At 28.9% G+C, this 15,220-nt stretch overlaps 2 protein-coding genes across 2 annotated transcripts; both read left to right on the top strand.

The window, feature by feature from the left end:
* Positions 1–2,985: 2,985 nt before the first annotated feature.
* On the top strand, positions 2,986–4,347 carry LOC100244061 (protein DMP3). Its single transcript, XM_010659692.3, has one exon. The coding sequence runs from the start codon at positions 3,385–3,387 to the stop codon at positions 4,102–4,104; it is 720 nt and encodes a 239-aa protein (XP_010657994.2). The 5' UTR covers positions 2,986–3,384; the 3' UTR covers positions 4,105–4,347.
* Positions 4,348–8,353: 4,006 nt separating this feature from the next.
* Positions 8,354–14,706, top strand: LOC100266401 (probable sodium/metabolite cotransporter BASS2, chloroplastic). The gene is made up of 7 exons (XM_002263166.5): positions 8,354–8,844; positions 10,644–10,784; positions 12,634–12,789; positions 12,892–13,013; positions 13,112–13,273; positions 14,093–14,153; positions 14,398–14,706. The coding sequence occupies exons 1-7, from the start codon at positions 8,449–8,451 to the stop codon at positions 14,590–14,592; spliced, it is 1,233 nt and encodes a 410-aa protein (XP_002263202.1). The 5' UTR covers positions 8,354–8,448; the 3' UTR covers positions 14,593–14,706.
* The last annotated feature ends 514 nt before the right edge of the window (positions 14,707–15,220 follow it).

The following is a 15,220-nucleotide window of genomic DNA, read 5'->3' as shown; positions in this document are numbered from 1 at the left end:
ATCAAGGAGAATGAGTGAAATGAGTTTGAAGAAATATATAAAAATAATTTATTAATTTTAAATATTTTTGTTTTCTTCATTTTTTATTTTCTCTTTTATTTATATATATATATATATATATATATATATATATATATATATATATATATATATATATATATATTTTCTATATTTTCTCTCAAACTTTTTTCAAAAATTAAACAGAGTGTAAGGGTACATGTGATTTGTAGCTCATAACATTTTTTACCTTAGGGCTCGTTGAGAATAAAAACATCTTCCTAACATCACATTTGCAGCATTATCATTATCATTACTTGCTAGGCATAAGCCAACTACTCATTAATGGAATTATTTTCCCCAATTTGCATATAATTATTCTAACTTATTGATATATAAGTATACATTTGAATTATTTTTAAGAATAGAAAACTATTTTTTATTTCTTAGTTGTCAATACTTGTTTTCCTAGAGAACACAGAAAACCATTTCAAAAAATAATTAGCAAGTAGAACGTGAAAATCCTCTGCGATTTAAAGCCTCAAATATTTAGTTCTAAAAACTTAATAAGAAAAAAAAGATATCAAAAAAATGATTTTTTAATATTTGATTGTATTTAAGAAAATATTAAATAAAATCAAATATAATTAAGATTAATTAAAATTTTATGAAATTTTAAATTATTTAATTTTTATATAAAAATAAATAAATATAAGTGGAGCGTGCTTGAAGTAATGTATAAATTATTATTTACTTTAAATCTCTCAAACCCTAAAGCTCCCATTAGATTAAAAAAAAAAGAAGAAGAAGGGATAATAATAAAATAAAAAAATAAAAAAGACTTTTTATTCTTCGGAATATTTTCATATATTTTCTTTAATTATATAGAAAGTATTATAAAATAGAATTTGAGAAACTTTTTAACAATAATAATAAATAAATTAACAGTGTTGAAAACACAAAATAATTTATAATTTTCTAATAACTTTTGATTTTATCAAAGTCAAAACTTAAATAATATTTAATAACTGTTTTCAAAAATAGTTTTTTAGAACAATTTTTGAAAACTGGTGTTTGATATTTTGTAAAATAAAAATTTGTATGAGAACCTGAAATATTTTTAACTTATTTTTTATATTTTTAAATATGTTTTAAAAATAATTTTTAAATCTAGTATTTATTTTTAAACATTTTTCATGTTTATATAAATTATTTTTTAAAACACAACTAAAAGACATTCTCTAAGAACAACCCATTTGTTGTTTTTAATAACAGAAAATAAAAACCAGTTTTTTTATTGTCAAATATTATTTCTTGTTTCTATAATGGTGAACAAAAAATTGTTTTTAAAAAGAGTTGCCAAACAAACCCTTATATCTTATTTGGGAACTTTTTTTAAAGACAGTTTTCTGTCAATTAAATAAAAAATATATATAAAACATGTTTGACAACTAAAAAATAAAAAATAGTTTTTTGTTCCAAAAAATAAAATAAAAAAAGAGATTTTCAAATAATATATTTTAATTATTTTTACAATATTTTTTTTTAAAAAATATATAGAAAATGATTAAAAATAAAACATTATATATATAAATTATTTTAAAACACATTTAAAAACATAGAAAATAGATTTTAAAAAATATTTCATATTTTCAAATAGATTTTTTTAAAAAAAAAATAAAACATCAAGATCAGCTTTAAAAAACTGTTTTTATAATTTTTAGAATTTATTTAAAAAATAGTTACCAAACCATATCTTAATTTTATTGATTTTTTACTATTTACATAATATGTGACAAAAACAATTAATTATTATTTGAATAGAAACATTGAATAAATTATAAATCCACTCATGATGTATCCTTGAACTATAAAACCTATACATTAATAGCATCAAAAGCAACCATTTCTTATCACGAAAGACTCTTGACTTGACCCACAATTGATAAACAAATTCAAAAGAGTAGTTTTCAAAGCCGTGTACTCCACTCCATAAAAAACTAATTTTTCCAAAATTTTACCAAATTTTTCATAGATAATTGTAATTTAACTAAAAAATTACATCACATCTTTCAATAAAATGACGTAAAAAGATATTTAATAAAGAAGATAATAATAAAAAAAATTACAAAATTGATAGGTTTTACCTAATTTATTATTTAAGCTTTCTCAAAAATTGACTTTCACTCAAAGCAAAACATATTAAATGTTTTTAAAAAATTTATTAATATGTTTACATTTATATTGAATTTAAAATTTCATTTGCTTGGATTGAATTCATCTAAAATATTGATATATTATTTCAAAATTTTAAAATAATAATAAAAATAAATGTATCGTTGTTATTATTATGTGACCTAAAATTTAAAGTGAAAATTTAAATATATTTGAAATTTATTTTAATTTTTATTATATGTAAATGAAAATCGGAAAAAAAAAATATTAATAAGTGTTATTGTTTTAAAAATAAAATTAGTACTGCTACTTAATATTTGAAATATAGTTAAAATTCGTTTTGTAACGATTGTAGAAAACATTTTTAATATCTCAAACACTAAATGATAAAAAATTTTAAATATTAAAAATATTAAAAATACTTTTTAAAATTACTGTCAAACAGGTTGTTAATATTGTTGGATTTTTAAAATTTTACTCAAAATTTGAAATATCGGGAAATATCACTGATATTTTATGTTTAAATATTCAAAGGATGATGTGGAATGGGAAAATGGGTATATCTTTGATGTTTCGGGTTGGATGTTTAAAATTTTTAAGTTTTATTTATTTCTTTCCACGTCACATGATAATTAAAGAAGCTTCTTTATCTATAAAAAAAAAACATTTTTTTTGTTTTTTTTTAGTTTCTCATTTTTCATACATAGTACAGCCTTTTCCCCCACATGCACACGTTTTTATTTATGTTCTGTTTCCCATCATCCATATGATGAGCATGAATTTTATAATTATACTCAACATCCAAAATCCAGCACATCAACATTGAGTCAGTCAACCAAGCTATGGTACTACGAAGGAAACCTCCAAGAAAATGACTACCCAAATTTTCTTTCCAGCCAAGCAACCCACCTAACCACCCTTATCAATGTTGTGATCATTTCTCATCTTCCTCATTAGTCATTCCCTTCTTATTTGCCTCCCCTCCTTTCTTCACCGTTTCTACCTCCATCCTTCCAATCCTGCCAAATTTAGAAATTTCGGTACAATTATTCGTTAATTTTTGTTTGTACTGTTCTATACTCGTTTTCTTCTTCATCATCATTATTTTCTCGGAAAATTTGAATCGTATTGCCTTTTTAAAAGATTGTTTGATCATCCTCATTCGTCGTCGTCATCATCTGAGAAGTTTGTGAACTTTCTAGTTCTCTGAAAATGGCTCTGAGAGCTAGGCCTGTGACATCCAAGCAACCATCGGAATCGGAAGAAACCCTAAAAATCACCCAAACATCCTCTAGTGACGATGAAGAGGTCTCGGACCTCCCGAAACCCTACTCGTCATTATCACCACCGCCATCGCCGTCATCGTCAGCGCCGTCGACTCTCCGACAACGCGCGCTCTCACAAACCCTAGCTTCCACCGCCAACCTCGCCAACCTCCTCCCCACCGGCACGCTCCTGGCCTTCCAGCTCCTGACGCCGGTCTTCACCAACAACGGCGCCTGCGACGCCGTCACCCGGTCCTTGACGCTCATCCTCCTCCTCCTCCTCGCCTTCTCCTGCTTCCTCTTCAGCTTCACGGACAGCTTCAAGACCCCCGACGGGCGGGTCTTCTACGGCATCGCCACCTTCAAGGGGCTGTGGCTGTTTGATTATGTGGATGAATCTGGGTCGGCGGCAAGTCTTCCTGATCTGAGCAAATACAAGTTTCGATTCATTGATGGGGTTCATGCAGTTCTATCAGTGCTGGTGTTTGTTGCAGTTGCTATGAGGGATAAGAATGTGGTGAGCTGCTTCTACCCACAGCCTGCTCGTGAAGTTCAAGAGGTTTTGGACATTGTTCCTGTTGGGATTGGGCTCATTTGCAGCTTGTTGTTTGTGGTTTTTCCCACTACAAGGCATGGCATTGGGTACCCCGTTACACATGCCAAGTAATAGCATTATCGGTTTTCGGGTTTCTGACAAAACACGATGCATAAATAAATATTAACACTAAGAGAAATTTATTTATTTTAGAAAGATTTATTATTTTATTTGTAATTTTTAGATGTTAAGACACTATTATTCATTGTTTTAATCATAAATTTGTAAGAAAGAAAAGACTTGTTTGTAATTTTTTTTAGGGAAATATAAATTATTTGAGTAATTTCTAATTTCTTTGCCTTTTTAGGTGAGCAATTTGAATTATTTTGGAGGTTTGGCTTTGTGGGGTTTTTCTCTTTTTGGTTTGTTGAGTTTTTTTTGGACGTTGGGGTTGTTTATTGATGAGAAAGGTTGGTACCAAAAACAAAGGAATTGTTCAATAAAAGTACCTAGTTGCCAAATAATTCTCCATGTCAATCGATATGTTTGCATTTTTGGACAAGACACAACTAAAAAAATATATATATTAATATTAAAGAATCTTTTATTTTATTTGTTTTTAAAACTTAGTTATGAAGTATTTATTTATTTTTTAACTGTATAAAAAAAAATCAAAATCTTTTAATTTTTCTATTCAACTAAAAATAATTTATTAATGTCAATCAATATAATTAAAATGAACTTGTTATAATATGTTTAGTTTAATTATATTGATTAATATTAATGTGTTAAGATTAAAAAAAGTATTTTATATATATTTTTTTAAGAAAAATACAATTAATGAATTATTTTTGGGTCATGTGATTAAAATGAATGAAAATTATCCTTAATTTATAAAATTAACCCTCTATTTTTTTCATTCTAAAAATACCTTTTGGATATGAATATTGTTACTTTTTTTTTTTGGTAAGAATAACTTTTTTTTTTTAAATCGTATATGTAAATAATCAAAAGATTAAAGGGTATTTATGTAAAAAAAAATGGAGATATGTAAGTTTTACAAATTTTGGATTTTTTTCATCCCTTCCAATCATTTAATATATATATATATATATATATATATATATATATATATATATATATATATTTGTGGGTTAAGTTTTTTTTTGGAATTTTGGGAGTTAGATAATGGGTAGGGGATGGTTGGCACCAAAGAAGGAGCAATCTAAAGGGGTTTGAATAACATATGATTCAACAAAAGTATATTGACTTTTCATGGGAACTCTGCCCATTTCTACCAATGAAAATTGGTGTCTCAAAAGCAAAAGAGGAGAGGTAGACGAAGAGAAGAAGCCTAGGGAAGCAGCAGTGTTAGGTCTTATCCACTTTTCTATGACGGATTGGTCGTTGACACCTAACCCAATAAAACAAGTAAGGGTTTGGCTTTCTTTAAGTAACGGAACCTTTCCCATACCACTTTTAAAAGGGACGCTAATTAAGAGGTGGTATTATTTTATATTTATTATTTTTATAATTAATTGATTAAATTGATGAATTAATCCTCATATTTATAAATTTAATCTTTTTCATATTTTTATTTGAAAAGTAACTCATATTTTACTTAAATGTCTTTAATTATTTAAAGTACTTACATCTAAGTTTTTTTTTTTAATTTAAAAAAAAATATTTTTGAAAGAAAAGAACGAGAATATTTATGTCTTATCAAAAAATGATAAAATGTTAGATTTCTAAAATTGGTTTTCATTGACCTTTTTAATAAAATAACTTTTTATATATATATATATATATATATATATATATGCTTTTTTTTTATTCCATTTATTTGTATTTTATACTCTAATCCTATATATTTATAGCTTCATTTAATTACCCAAATTTCATTATAATCCTATATATTTATATTTGAGATTTCATTATATATATATTTAACAATTCAGATCATAGATTTCATAAAACCCAAAATAATATCCTATTTTTTAAAATGATATATTATATTTTGTGGTAAAATTACTGGAATTATTTGGTTAAAAAATGATGAAATAATCATCATATTTGTGATTTTAAGTTCTTCCATATTTTTTCTTCAATAACAACTCATTTTTTACATAAACGTCCTTAACTATTTCAAGTATTTGTATGTAGAGTTAAAAAGAAATTGTTATTAAAAAAAAAAAAAAGTATTTTAGTTAAAATGGGGTAAAAGAAAGGATGAAAGTTAAATTTTCAAAATTGAGTTTTCAGTGACCCTTTTAATTAAATAACCCAAATTACTTTTTTTTTTTCATTCTATCTTTTTTCCATATTTTCATTCATTTTTCAATATCCAAATCAATAAATTAAAGGATTTAAAGTGCTAAAACTATGATTTCACATTGAATATAACCATTATTTCTATCATTTTTCTTAATATATTTTTTTTTGTAAGACACTTTTTTTTTTAATTTATTATATATTTTTTCTCAAACCCTAATGAATATTTTCTAAATCAATTGGAATGACTCATTATTAAAGACAAAATTTAATAATAAATGCATTAATTATTTATTTATGTAGTAAATAAATATTCGTTTAAACTTGTGAAAGAAGGAAAAGAAATAGATGGGAATTAATTATTGTTAATAATTTAAAATTTGAGGATTTTTAATAGAGTTATGATGAAAAGGGATGAAATCATCTCTATTTTGTAAATTTAACCCTTAACTTTTTTTAATCCTTAAAAATGCCCGACAAAAATATCCTTATTTATTATCTTACAAAAATAAATTTTTTATAAATACACATGTAAATAATTGATATGTTGAGAGAAATTTATGTAAAAAATAAGTTACTTTTCAATATAAAAATAGAGGAAATTATTATTAATAATCTAAAATTTGAGGATTTTTATTATTCATATAGAAAATTTTTATAATAAGGAACATATTTTAAATTACACTGAATTCTTTTAAAGATTTTTTTTTTCCAAAATAGTTCTTACAAATAATTTTCATTGTTTTCACAAACAAAATTTTATTTACGATCTCAAACATAAAAACTAGTTTCTATGATTTATTTTCAATAAAAGCATTATGAACTTTCGTATAATATAAAAGTTCGATATAATTTTTGCATAATATAAAAGTTTTTAAAAACACCCTCTGTATTTTTAATTATTTTATTTAAAAAAATTAAAATGAGAATGTTTTATTTTTATATTTACCATGTCAACAATATTACTCTCTAGCCAATAAACATATAAAAATGATCAAAATTCATAAAAAAAATAAAAATTGGGCAAATAATATTTTTTGGTTGTTATATAATTATTAAGAGTATGTTTGTCAATTATTATTTTTATAAAAAAAATACCTTTAAAATTTTGATAATATTAAAAAAAATCACTTATAATGTATTATGAAGAAATAGTTGAAATATGTGATTCTCTTAAAAGTACTCTTATATAAAATATTTTTACTAAAAACACTTTAAATACAAATATTACCAAATACAATCTAAACACATTTTTTTCCTACCAAAAGTAAAAAAAGAAAGAAAAATAAAATTAGGAAATATTTTAATACTATTAAAATTTTAAAATATAATTAGAAAAATCCGTCTATCCAAATAACACCTTTGATCGTGTTTAAAGTAAAAAAAGAAAGAAAAATAAAATTAGGAAATATTTTAATACTATTAAAATTTTAAAATATAATTAGAAAAATCCGTCTATCCAAATAACACATTTGATCGTGTTTGACACCCATTTTAGAAAACATTTTAAAACTTTTTAACATATAAAAATTTTCAAGTATTATAAAATTAAAAACTATCTTCATTCATTAAATCTTGCTCATTATAATTGATTCTTTTAAAATATTACAATTAAAAAAAATTAATTGTATGAAATGGATAAGATTATATGTACATTCCAAAAAAATAATCTATGTTTATTGAAAATTGTAAATATCACTTTAAAAAATATTTTTATTTCCAAGAAAATTAATATTTTTTTTATAAAAATATCATCTCCATTTTCTTATACTCATTTTATATCAAAATATTTTTTTATAAAATAATATAAGAGTTTTTTTTTTGTTTTTCAATTTGAGATTATATATTATATTTACAATTTCAACCTCTTGGACCAAATATTTCTATATTTCGGCACAAATATTTCTCAATAGATATTCCTAAAATTTCGAGTCATTTTAGACTAGGTAATGCTGAAATTTGGTCCACAAATTTTTGTGGAAAAATATTTTTGGCAAAGATATGTTTGGCAACCACGAAAATGACCTTTCATTTCCATGTAGTTGAGAGTGGCATTTGATGTGGGCCCATACAGTACCATAGCCATTTCCAAGTAAAGTTATTTCCTTTTTCTCACGAAACAAACAAAACTTCTGTCGTAGCCCGTACCAGTTCAGTTGCACGCAATACTGGCTGTCAGTCTTCCTTGCTCTCCACCCATTGATTATGTCGCTCTCCTTATGCCTCACTCCCTTCGCTTCTTCTTCCCCACAATCCCACCCAAGAATCCCTCTTCCCATACCCAGAAACCCCACCATTTTTCCTTCACGAAAGCTCTCAAAACTCCACCCAATCAGATCTGTCCAAGAACAATTTGATCACCAGCCTCTTACTCGGTCAACACCCAGATGGGAAAACATGCTTTCCACTGCAGCAAGCTTGTACCCTCTCTATGTCACTGCTGGAGGGGTTGTTGCATGCGTGAAGCCATCTGTTTTCGCTTGGTTTGTGGAGAAAGGCCCAGCTTCTTATAGCTTATCACTTGGGTTAATCATGTTGTCCATGGGTATCACATTGAAGCTCAGGGACTTCTTCAATTTATTGATCCAGAGGCCTTTTTCTGTGAGTTTTTTATGGTTGGAGTTTTTGGGTGTTTTGGTATTTGATTGTTTTCGAGACATGTTGCTTTGGAGTTGCATTACAATCTGGGATTGTTTTGTGGGATTTGAGAAATGGGTGTGATGGCATTTTTGGATGTTTGGCAGCGCAATGTTCTCTTTTTCGCTTTTTGGAGTTTTAAAGCTTGGAATGTCATTATTTTTTAAATTTGGGTTTGTTGATGAGTTGTAATTTCACTATGATTTGATTCTTTTGTGGATTTTGAGAAATGGATATGGTTAATTTTTTTATGTTTGAGCAATGGAATTCCTCAGAATTGCTTAATGGATAGGTGCATTTGATTGCAGATATGTGGAATTTAAGCTCGTTGAATTAGAATTCCATAGAATTTGATTTCGATTGTTTTCTTCTTGCTCAGAATTGATTTGGAATTGCTTTCAAATCCCAATTTTTTTTTGTTTGGGTGGACTAAAAACATGAAATACAGTTGTTTGAAATTCTCATTTAAAGGACCCAGTGGTTAGCTTTTGGAATTCAGTTTTGATGCCCCAAAAGTTAATGATCTGTTTGGCTTCTGGGAAAATGTGGGGAAAGGAAAGAGATTAAGATTTTGAATCTTACTTCTCATGTAACTTGACCCCAAAGATAACAATTTCACACAAATAAAGCCAAAATGGTTTTACTAAGTTTTTTTGAGTGAGGGTCTTTGTTTTTGTGGGTTATTATATAATGGAAAATAAAGATTTAAAATTTTCATTCATTTTCTGATTAAAACCTTTTGTATTCATTTTAATTTCCCATATTTTGTGGTTAACCAAAAGGTAATATTAAAGCATGATGTTTTGTGACTGCATTGTCATTTAGATCCTTGTGTGTAACTTGAGTAATGGGATAGCATATCTTGGATATTTTAGCTAGTTTATATATATGTATATATATATATATATATATATATATATATATATATAAAATTTCTTTGTATGTGACAAGCGTGTTGAATCAAATTGATGATTTGTGGCATGATTTTGAAACTGCTTTGTTAATAGAGTTCAGGTATATGTCTGCAACTTAATTGGCATTTTGGCATATGTGACAATACTGGTATGGCGTCTTGTTGTTTCTAACATTATTCTCATTAGAACAATGCTATTCTTTTCAACTCCTGACTGTAATGGCAGTGACATTTTTGGAATTGTTGTTATAATGATTGCCATCTTTTTGAAAGAGAAAGTGTCAGCTATCCTGGTACATGGAAGGAAAGTTGAGAACCCAAATCCTCCCCATGCCAACTGAAGTAGCAAGGCATTTTTATTCTTTCATTGAAAAAGAAAATGTCATTCTTGTCTTGATAATTTGAAAAATGTCATTGTCACATCAGTCAGCATAATTGGTTGGATCATGCTGTTGGTATGAAAAAGTTTTGTGATTGGTTAGGTAGTTGATAATTTGAATTTAAATTTCCTATAAACCGGTTCTAGAAACAAGATGAGTAAGAATCAATGCATTAACTCAATATCAGGTAACACTATATTCGTTTATCTGCTTCAACTAATGTTTATGCTGAGCTCCTGGACCACTTTTCTTTTGGAACATTTAGCAATGATCTTGCTGTTAAAATTTATGTTGTTTTATTTATCTCTATAAATGAATTCCACTGATCTTCGTACTGAATGCTGAGTGATTGATTTTTTGCTAAAAGTATCATCTGGTTCTATACTAGCATCATTATGGAAAGCTTACATTGAGTCAAGATTTCCCATTTCATGGGTTGATTTATTTGTTTATTTTTTCATTCTTCTCAGATACTTTTTGGATGTGTTGCTCAGTACACAATTATGCCATCTTTTGGACTGATTATTAGCAAAGCCTTGGGGCTTTCTCCATCTCTTACAGTTGGATTAATATTGCTTGCCTGTTGCCCAGGGGGCACTGCCTCCAATGTGGTACTGTTGCTTCTTTCATATTTTGTTTTCTCTACTCATAAATTTACTGAATCCATCTGCAAGCATGTTTTTTGGAGTTCTGAATGTTCAAATTGTGGAAAAAATCCTTACTGCCGGCCGTACCTTATTCAATAATAATCATGCTCCTGATTTCCTGTATGATTTAGTATAGTTGAGACTATTATGTTATTTGCTTTTACTAAAGGTAGCATTTAAACACGGAGAAACTGGTCTGGGTCCTCTTTTCCATAAGGGCATAGGGCTTCTTCACTCATCATTCACAAAGAATGTCAATTATATCCACATCCCCCTTTTTTTTACAGGCCAAACATATCCATATCCCAACTTTCCTTCATGTTGAGTTGAATCCTTCATAGCCACAAGAGTAGGAACTATGCTCGCAAACAACTGGATTTAGGAATCTGACTCTCTTAATGGGCCATTCTCATTATATAAAGCAGGATAGCCTTCCAAGCCTTGAGACCAAGGGCTAACTAGCAGATAAGAGAGAGAGCACTAGGCAATCATGCCTTTAAAATATAGCTTACGAGCAATAACTCAATGATCTTACACTCAGTGAGATGTGATTATCACAATTATTTCTTTAGACTATGCCCTGAAAACCATTAATCCTATCACTTGAATCAAACTAATCTTAAGCATCAATTAAAACCCTAGTAAAAAGAACTTAAAAAGAACAAGAAAACATTTATTAATTCACTTTGTGGAGCAGGAACGGTGACTTATTAAATTAGTGTAAACAATAACAATTCCTGATTGTTCAAGTTGCAAACTTCATTCTGCATTAAAATTCTGCCTACTCTTAAATCTTTGCCTCTGTCAGAGATGAATCGTATTTGTGTCGGTTTGTGCTGCCTACAGTATCAATTCACCGATACTATTTTTAAGTTTGATGGAGATTACTTGCAAGGGAATGAGATGTGATCAAAATATACTTCCTCTACAGTTATAATAAAGATCTCGCCAGCCAGCCAGCTGCTTAGAACATTCTTACAAATAACAATCAGTTGCTTCAAGCTATTTTATTCTCTCATTTATATTTTCTGCTTGGCATTTTTTATTCACAACATTCTTTTTTCTCAATGATGCAAAGTTTGATGTTGATATGCTCGTTGCATGTTTTTATTTATGTCCTAACCTTGTCTTGACAATTAGTAAAAAAGAAAATCTGGGTTTTCTCCCATCTTAGAGAAGTTAGAAGCTTGTTTGGGAACATTTTTGAAAACAATTCTTTTATGTTTTCTTGAACAAAAATCTGTTTAGGAACATGGAATGTTCTTTACCTGTTTTATGTGTTTCCAAATATTTGTTAAGAATAACTTTGTTCTATAGTGGTTTATATTCAATCATTCTATATATCTACATAATTATTTTTTAAAACAGTCCCAAAAAACAAGTGGAAACAATTAAAGACAATCAAAGCAAGTTCTCGGAAAACATCTTATTAACAGAACAAGTTTTTAAGAATTTGTTTTCTATCAAAAAATTACCAAAACATGTTTTCAAGTAAAACCAGAATTGAAAATTGTTTTTTTAAGACCAGAAAATTGTTTTTGAGAATAGAAAATTATTTTTAAGAATAGAAGGCTATTTTTAAAAATAGTTCCCAAACAAGCTCTAGGTACTTGTGTTGCATGGCCAAATTTTTTTGTTATACTCAATAAACAAGCGATCCTGAGCTTCTCTTCAAATTTGAAATTGGAGCCTCTGGATAAGGCAATTATTCTGTAATGCAGTTGGCTAATTCATATAAGACCACCTGACCCAAAAACTTCATGTTTATGAAAATTTCCGTTCATTTCTACGTCTATATGAAATAGTGTTACAGGTGACCTTAATTGCTCGAGGGGATGTTCCACTATCTATTGTGATGACGATTTGCACTACTTTTGGAGCAGTGCTCCTTACTCCTTTGTTGACCAAGATTCTCGCAGGTGCGTATGTCCCTGTGAATGCTGCAAATCTGTCCATCAGCACCTTGCAGGTGATTTAAACCCATACTAAACCTTTTGGCTTCTTTCATTTTGTATGTATGCATTTATATGTCCATTTACTGCAAATAATGGTTTTAATCATTCTGTTTTAGGTGGTTGTTGGTCCAATTCTGCTAGGTTCTTATATACAGAGCAGATTTCCTGAATTAGTGAAAGCGGTTACACCTTTTGCACCGCTTTTTGCTGTTTTAGCTTCATCACTTCTTGCGTGCAGGTTTTGGTTGTTTACATCTGATTTATTTTTACCATGATGGTGCTTTTCCCACACACTCTCACCTAGGTTTTGTTTTCTTTATCGGCTATCTTTCTCAGTGTATTCTCAGAAAATGTTGTGCGGCTCAAATCCTCAATGGTCAGTGCATCATTAGCATCCGACGTGTCTCCACTCCTGTGCATTCAATCCCTTTTATCTGGAGAACTGGGGCTTGTGATACTCTCAGTGCTGTTATTGCATTTTGCAGGTTTCTTTGTTGGGTAAGATCTTCCATTCCATTTTTTTCATTTTTCTGTTAATGAATGTCGGCTATTCTTGCTTCTTTTTTCAAGTTAATGTTCATGCATATCTCTTTTGGAGTCATGATAAATGCATGCTCGATTACCCATTTGGTGTCAGTTAAAAACAAGCAATCAGTCCATGTTTCACATGCGGAAAATTGCTGTACAACCACTTTCTACTAAATTGAAAGAGAGATTTGCTGCATTGGACTGCTTGGTTATTCTCAGAACTACAACCTGAATAGTGAAGATGATTACAGGGAAAAACAACGGGCCTGATTGGAACATTTTTTAAAACAATAATCAAAGAACAGTTTTAAGAAACAGTTCTTTGATGTTTTCTGTTTGGAAACTTAGAATGTTGTCAACTTGTTTTCTATGTTTCTAATTATTTTTTTAAAATAACTTGTGTATCATACTTTATTTTCAATCGTTATACAATTATATTTTAAAGTGACCCTTATAAAGCAAGTAAAAGCAACTGAAAATAATAAAATGTTTTTAGAAAACACCTTGTTTTCAAAGAAGTGTTTTTTGTCAAAAAATTATCAAATTTGCTTTCGAGTATAAAAAACAGTTTCCAAACAGGCTCAAAATATCCTTGTTTTTCTCTTTGAAGGAATTTCAAACTTGATTTATAGGTGATAGATAGAGTAGTGCAGCTATCTGTCTTGTACTTTCTCCATCAGTTATGGCAAGGTGAACAAGGCTTAACAATCATAATTCTAACAGTCAGTAAGGAGATGGCATATTTGACTCTTGAGTCATTCAGCGATTTCTTGTGTCCCTTATTTGCAGGTACACAGCAGCAGCTATTGCTGGGTTTGGAGAACGGCAAAGACGGGCAATATCAGTTGAGGTATTTTGCAGTTGAACATTAATATTTCTTGAATGTGATCAAGCTTTATTACTTTAGATCTAAACCAATGTTAACCAGTAAAAAGATGCAATACACTCCCAAATATCACTGTGTCACCATTCTTTTCTTCCACACCAACTAGCCTTAGATTTTTGCGTAAGTTTCTACTTGTTCAAGATTTCAATTCTGTCAAGATTAGAAATATTGCCTAGCTGCGAACAACATTGTTCTATCTTCCTTGCAGGTCGGTATGCAAAATTCTTCCTTAGGCGTGGTTTTAGCAACATCCCATTTCCCGTCACCAATGGTTGCATTACCTCCTGCCATGTCCGCCGTGATCATGAACATCATGGGTAGCAGTTTGGGTTTCTTTTGGAGATACATCGATCCTTCTGATTCAAAGAACAATCCCAAAGCTGATGGAAGTAAGCAAGGCTAGAACCTTTTTAATGTTGAACACAATAAAATTCGGGTTTTCTCCTTTTGTTATTGGTTCATTGTTTTCGTACTCCTTTAGTCAGAATAATACATCATCTGCCACAATTTTTTTGCCTGCTGATCATGAGAACCTCCTTTCTATGATTGTAAATAGCAATTAGACAATATAGAAACCGAAACCCAGATCCCAGATTGATCAAAGAGCCTCAACACAACCCGAGCCCAACCCATCCAGCCTTCTTAAGACAAATCAAACTAAGATACAACTGATAGTTTAACTATTGAAAATCAGGTTTAAGGTTAAACTAATTCCTCTGAAATATATTAGCATTGTCATGGTTTCCGATGATAATCAGATAGAGTTATCGAAACCCAGAACTAAAAGATACATGGGTGTATATTGGGTGGTTTCAGGCAGGTAATGTCAAAGTTCCCAGTTTGCATGAGCTTGGATTATTAAGCAATTAAGCCTTAAGACAGCCCAACCAAAACAATAATAATAATAATAATAATAATAATAATAATAACTTGAGTGTAACCCAATCCTACCTCTAATCTATTGTACTTAATTGAAGTATAATATAGCTTAATCTTTCCAAGGTCCGGTTGACTTCATGTTAGGTTTCGGT

Source organism: Vitis vinifera, chromosome 12 (genome assembly GCF_030704535.1).
Source record: "Vitis vinifera cultivar Pinot Noir 40024 chromosome 12, ASM3070453v1".
Taxonomy (NCBI): domain Eukaryota; kingdom Viridiplantae; phylum Streptophyta; class Magnoliopsida; order Vitales; family Vitaceae; genus Vitis; species Vitis vinifera.
This window is presented reverse-complemented; position numbering and strand designations above follow the sequence as displayed.

Bases quoted from the DNA above. Each gene is read 5' to 3' on its own strand.
- LOC100244061 (XM_010659692.3), top strand. From the start codon at position 3,385: ATGGCTCTGAGAGCTAGGCCTGTGACATCCAAGCAACCATCGGAATCG.
- LOC100266401 (XM_002263166.5), top strand. From the start codon at position 8,449: ATGTCGCTCTCCTTATGCCTCACTCCCTTCGCTTCTTCTTCCCCACAA. The intron at 12,790-12,891 runs GTGATTTAAACC...ATTCTGTTTTAG, and splicing joins TGTCCATCAGCACCTTGCAG to GTGGTTGTTGGTCCAATTCT. The intron at 13,274-14,092 runs GTAAGATCTTCC...CCTTATTTGCAG, and splicing joins TTTGCAGGTTTCTTTGTTGG to GTACACAGCAGCAGCTATTG.